Here is a 6,377-nt window from a genome sequence, read left to right on the forward strand (position 1 = left end):
TATTTTTCGTTATGTTATTTTTAGTTATTTAAGATTTGATGTTAGAATTTGTATGTATTTTTTAATTTTCAAAATCGCAAATCTAATCAAATCCAATATAAACCGCTTAAAATTGGATCAGATTATCTAAAAAGCTTTTCAATCCATACTACATCGCAAATAAAATTAATGTTTGAATTGAATAATTTTTTGACACAAAATTGATCTAAATCACACCCCGAACACTGAGAGTGATAGAAAAAGTCACCATACAGATTCTCTCATTTCAAATATTTATCAAAACGTCATCCTATTATAAGACACTTTTCTGAACCCTTTCAATAGAAGGGATTCTAACATGAAACCTAAACATTTGACATATTAATTAATGCACTAACTATTTCCAACAAGAAATCAAGCCATTATATATTTGGCAGATAGAGAGAGGGTAAAAGGGGTATTATGGTCCTCCAAGTACAGCATTCTCAATGTCTTCTCTGCTCAGAGCATAACTAAACCTCCTCTCCACATCCTTATCCAGATTCCCAGGTCCACTCTTCAAATACCTACACAGATATAATAAACTCTTCAATCTCTATTAACAATAAAACATTTACTTTGTTGCAAGGGAAAATCCATCACGAGCCTTTACAAATTGCAATGAGATTACTCAATGAATAGTTAGCAAGTATGTCAACTTCAACTTAATAGAAAACCAACAATTCATTCAGGATATTTACTTCTAAAATAAGTATTTTGTTTAGTACATATTTTTCTTCAAGTACTAAGCATGTTCAATAATAGTTTTTAGATTGAATTCACAAGTACATATCAGTAGGATGCCCCATTTTCAATCCAAAAGTAACATGGTAAAATAAAATAAGAACAAAAAAACAGCCCCTCTATTTTGTGTCTCAGAACATACAATAGTAAAGAACAAACTGCCACCAGAAAGTGATTAAAGATTCATTGTGAAATCTTAACCATTCTTTGATTTCACCAACTTGATGTAACATATATGTCTAAAAGGAATCAAAGGACCAATTTAAGTATCTAGTATCTACCCTATCCTAATTTGATCTCACAGATGCCATTGCAGCAATGCAGGGGAACATAACACTGCATTGGCTTGCTAGCTTCTAGCAAGTTGGACAGAAAATTCAACAATCAACAGACATAACAAACATTAAAAATATATTTTTTTGCTTTAAAAAACTCAATTTAAGTCAAACCCTTCACAACTTTCCAACTAAAGTATCCAGCCTCCACATTCCATCTACCAATTCTAAACCACACAAAGTGGATAGCACCTTGTGCACATTCAACACACACAAGCATAAACTCAAACACCAAGAGTGCAATAACCAAAAGCACAAAAATTCACATTTTTTAAATAATAATAAGAACAATAGAAAAAGAAAAACCCAACCTTATGTAGAGATCAGTGACATCTAAATAGAGATGAGCATGCCAATCAGCTTTTTGAATCAGCCAAACAGCTCTATCATCCTTGCTCTGGTAGAATCCAAGGCTCTTGAGCCAAGCCTCAATGCAAGGCAAGCTATGTGAGTAGAGAGGCTTGTTCTTCTCTGGAAGCTTCTGAAGCCACTCATCATCTTCTTTTGGTGACAACTCTTCTGCTTCTGGTGACTTGCAGAAAATTTGGGTGGTTGTGGCGATGGGTTTTCTGGACGAGATGGAAAGTGGGTTGGGACATTGAAGGTGTTTTGGGAAATGGGTTAGGTGAAAGATTGGAAATTGAGTTGAACTTGAAGAGATTGAAGACGGAGGAACATTGTAGTTTGTGAATGTTGAGGATGTAATGGTTGACATTTTTGTGTTTTTTCCTTTTTTTTTTTTCCAGTGATGATTTGGGTATTGTGTGATGAATTCGGATAGAACTGGACAGAAAAAATAAAATTAATTCGAAAATCGTGATAAAAGAAAAAGAAAAGTGTTGAACTTTTAAGGTGGGGGAGAAAGCTGAAATAGAGAAATGAAATGAGCAGCAAGTTTGAACAGAGCAGAAGATTTGTTATCCTGTTTTGGGGCAATTTGCTATCTGGTGTTTTCAGCTCCACGTGCAGGTCACGTGATTCAGTTGAGAGCACTTTTACCCTCCATTTTTCAAAGCAGCTGGTTAGTTATCCAACACGAACATGAGTACTTTTCAATTGTATATCTAATAATTAATAGTTAGCAATTTAAAGTGTACATCTACTACTACTAGTTATTGGATTGATGATAATTAACAACTACTATTACTTCTGTGCTTAAATTTCTATTTAACTTGGATGGTCCATTGGAGATAGTCATAGTTCATATGCATCATGCATGTCTCATAAAATGTGTTGTGTAATGATATCACTTGTGAGATTATTGGAATTGAAATAATATATTTTTATTAGTATCATTTTTGTTATATGAAGACATTAAAAAAAGATCTGTACTTGGCTACTTGCCCCAAAAAAAAAAATGGACAGGTTCTTGTTTATTGTCATGTGAGGCTTGTAAGACTTTATGGCTTATAAATGGGTTGTTTAGATTTTTCATAAGTACATTTCAAAGTTGTTCATAAATAAGAGTTGTACATTTAACATAAAATAATAACTTCATTGCCAAATACCAAGAACATGAGCCATCTAGATCGAAATATTTCAATATATAGTTCAAGAATATGTGATCGAATTTGGATCCTTTAAATTTTGAATTTTCACTTTAAAGAGTAAAGTACGATCTCTTACTATTTATTTCATAGGTAGAACCAAGAGAAAATATGAGAGAGAAATTATTCAAGAATGAGAGATCACACTTTACCCTCTAAAGTAAAATTCAAAATTTAGAGGATCCAAATCCATCCTCCTCGTAGACTTGAACTTTATTGGTTTATTTCTCACTCATTTACCAAATGATGAGACAAAATTGATTTCGTAAAAGGTTCATTCTTATTATCATCAATGAGATTCTGCAGACTGAAAATGAGACCAGTATTCCTTCACAAGCTTCCCAAACAATGACCCTTCTCTCTTCATTAACTTCTTTGGCTCATCATACTCTACCAATTTTCCTGATAATACAATCAAACATCTCCATTAGTTAGAATCAAACACTACTAAATGATAATAAAAAAATGATTCAACTTACCATCACTTATGGAGAGAACCTTGGTGCAATCCATCACAGTTGGTATCCTGTGTGCTACTGTGATCACTGTACAATCTGCAAATTCTGTTCTAATTGTTTTCTGCAAAATAAGATCTGTTGCATTATCAATTGATGCGGTTGCTTCATCGAGCACCAATATCCTACTTCGCCTCAAAAGGGCGCGGCCTAGACAGAATAACTGCCTTTGTCCCATACTCCAATTCGATCCATCTTCAACAACTGTGTAACATTTTGTTACTAGTCATTAGTACTAACTAGGAAAGAATTTCTTGCAGCTTAAGTAACAACACGAAATAAGAAACTCTACCTGAGGAGTCTAAGCCCTTTTCTTTTTCTTGCACGGCTTCTCGCAACTGACACTTTCCAAGAACCTTAACATAAAGTTAAGGATTAGTTCACACCAGAAGACACCAAATTTTGACATAAACAGAATGTGACTGCTATATTATACCTCCCATATCTCTTCATCAGAATGTTGAGACAAAGGGTCCAAATTATATCTAACTGTTCCATTAAAAAGAGTAGGATCCTGAGGTATAACACCTAAATGTGACCTCAAATCATGAAGGCCGATCGAGGATATGTCTATGCCATCCATTACAATCCTTCCACCGGCCGGCTCGACAAGGCGAAATAAAGCACTAATAAGAGTGGACTTCCCACTTCCTGTCCTGCCAACAATACCAATCTTGTGTCCTCCTTCAAATGTGCATGTAATTCCATGGAGTACAAGTGGTCCATTAGCCCTGTATCTTATCTGTTTTGAAATGAATAAACCAATAACTTTCTCAACATTATGCTTCATAATTTAATATGAAGTTTCAGTTACCTGCAAGTTACTAATTTCTACTTTGCCTGCAACTGGCCAATTAACCGGAGGGCGATTTCCTTCTATAACTTCTGGGGCCTCACTTGGTATATACATATATTGATTTATCCTCTCTACAGATACTATATAATTTGCTAGAGTGCATTGAAATTGAATTGAAAATACTAGGGAATTGTTCAGTGAAAGGCCATAAGAGAGACTATATCACCAACAGAATCAGTTTCATTCAACTGTCCATTCAAAGGAGCATAAAGGCTTTCATCCTTTTCCTTCCATTTTTCGTCGCGATGACATACTTTGAATGTGCATAACAGTACTAAGATTGATGCTGGAAAAGATAGAACATCTAGAGCTATCTTCAGGGAGAGTCCTCTGCTGCTAATTGCATAGAACAAGGACAAAGCACATAGTATGCCAGAAGCTAAAAGTAGAAGAACAGCGAAAAGGCGCAATGATGTTACCGGATAATGTTTAAGCCGAAGACTTAATACTGTGAAGGATGCTAAAAGCCATGTGATTCCTTGAAAGAATTCTACCAACCACCAATTAAGAGGCAATGCAGTGTGGTTTTTTCTTATCATCTCCTCCAAAATCCAAATTCCTAAGCATGAATGCACCAAGCCAAGAACTCCATTGCTTGTGGCAGAAACTAGCTGCAAATTTGAGTATCTTTCGGCTCGCGTTTGGCCATGAAATGGAGTTGATGAAGTCCTCTTGATCATAGTGAATGACAGCATGATCAGCAGCAAGATATCAAAGCAAATGATCAACAAATTGTTGATGCATTTGGAATGATCTTGCAAGAACTTGAAATCATTACAGAAAGGATTTTCTCTGGCCTTGGAACAATCATAGTCCATACAAATCAGGCTCCAAAAATCATCCATTTTCTTTGTAAATTTTCTTTTTCTGCTTAAATTCTGTTACAAAAACATACATTCAGTAAGCAGATAAAGTCAACGGTTCTATGATGTAACATAAATGAACAAACTTTGAAATAAATACAGTATTAAATGACTCATTATAAAAAATTTCTATTCATTAGTTTCATTAATTGCTTACATAATTTCAAAAAGTTAACTTGGTTCATTGGTTGACTCATTTTCTTGAGAAACTGAGGAGAAGCTCTCAATCTGTAAGGCCATAATTCACTTTAATAACTTCTTGATATACATAGCATCTTAACTGAAATTCTTATGAAGTACTATCTTAGAGTGAAAAATAATTAAATAAATGAAACAATTAAAAATTTTTGCTATGAACTATTAAATACTTAGCATATCAACTTTTTATTTTATTTTATTTTATTTTATTTTTTCCTGAGAGGCTAAAACACCTCAAACTTTATAATAAAAAATGATTAAAGTGGAGACAAGGATACCAACATTATTACAACAAAGATATGATATGCCTGATGAATGGAAAATTAAATATTTGAGAGCAACTACTCCCATCAAAAGCATCAGCACTACCATATTTAGTAAATTGTTTAAAAGCTTTTGCAATCCTGTGGAGGGAGTATGAATGATTGAATCATTATTCTCTGAAGTGGGAACCACTTCCAGCTTCATAGAAACTGATTTTAAGGGAGGAGAGTAAAGAGAGTAGATTTCTTTTTATTAAAATTAAGGTTATATATATATATATAGTGATGATATGAGAAAGACATAATTAAGAAAAGCAATGATGAGAATAATACTTATATATATAGTTTGTGAAGAAAATAATTAATTAAGTGCTAAGAAAGACAATGATAGATGATGAAGCAACAAGAACTTATTTACCTGTTTAATTTATTAAGCAGCTTTGTGACTCAAGTCTCAAGGTTTGATTTATCTTCAGGATGAGCAACAAGCTAAGCATCTAATAATTGGTTCATCAAGAAGAAGAAAACTTCATCACTTCTCTGAGTTTTCTGCAAGGACCTTTTCAATAATAAATATTACAGATCTTTGCCTAGTGTATATATATCGACTATTCTATGTGTACACTAAAATTATTCACAAAAATTAGCCACTAATATAAAATACGTGGTGAAATACAAAATACACGTTAAAAATAAGCTAAATAATATATGTATTTATACTCAGATATATAGTGATTAATTTTAGTGTATAAATAATATTTTTATATATCTATACACTATAGGTACTCCACCATAAAATTATGTCTCCCATTGCTTTAATTTCAGCCAAACATCAACATTTAAAATTTTGGACCAGTTCTTTCAATCATTGAAATTTAAATTAACCCAAGAAAAAAAGTCACAGATTTTAACAGTAGATATTTCGGTTGTGTAAACAAAAAAACTAACTTAATAATAGTAATATAGCTCCTTGTATACAAATATCTTTGTATAAAAATAATAGTTAAGAATTATTAAATAGATTGATGTGTTTCACTA

General features: G+C 32.9%; 3 protein-coding genes across 4 annotated transcripts; all 3 read right to left on the reverse strand.

Annotated features, from left to right (window-relative positions):
* Nucleotides 161-2,103, reverse strand: LOC107642235. The gene is made up of 2 exons (XM_016345529.2): nucleotides 1,409-2,103; nucleotides 161-545 (listed from the first exon to the last, which is right to left on the reverse strand). Exons 1-2 carry the CDS (start codon nucleotides 1,810-1,812, stop codon nucleotides 440-442), a joined length of 510 nt encoding a protein of 169 aa, XP_016201015.1. The 5' UTR covers nucleotides 1,813-2,103; the 3' UTR covers nucleotides 161-439.
* On the reverse strand, nucleotides 2,447-4,171 carry LOC107644907 (ABC transporter C family member 10; the record flags this gene model as incomplete). 2 transcript variants are annotated; one of them, XR_001621406.2, is given in 6 exon segments in its annotated part: nucleotides 2,447-2,658; nucleotides 2,838-3,046; nucleotides 3,124-3,363; nucleotides 3,452-3,515; nucleotides 3,596-3,901; nucleotides 3,974-4,171. XR_001621406.2 is itself a non-coding variant. In XM_016348862.2 (5 exon segments), coding segments are annotated over 5 exon segments (921 nt in total), but the record flags the coding sequence as incomplete, so codon positions are not given.
* On the reverse strand, nucleotides 4,155-5,929 carry LOC110262689. The gene is made up of 3 exons (XM_021103273.1): nucleotides 5,758-5,929; nucleotides 4,435-4,893; nucleotides 4,155-4,348 (listed from the first exon to the last, which is right to left on the reverse strand). The coding sequence occupies exons 2-3, from the start codon at nucleotides 4,858-4,860 to the stop codon at nucleotides 4,232-4,234; spliced, it is 543 nt and encodes a 180-aa protein (XP_020958932.1). The 5' UTR covers nucleotides 4,861-4,893; nucleotides 5,758-5,929; the 3' UTR covers nucleotides 4,155-4,231.

This window comes from Arachis ipaensis, chromosome B05 (genome assembly GCF_000816755.2).
Source record: "Arachis ipaensis cultivar K30076 chromosome B05, Araip1.1, whole genome shotgun sequence".
Lineage (NCBI taxonomy): Eukaryota > Viridiplantae > Streptophyta > Magnoliopsida > Fabales > Fabaceae > Arachis > Arachis ipaensis.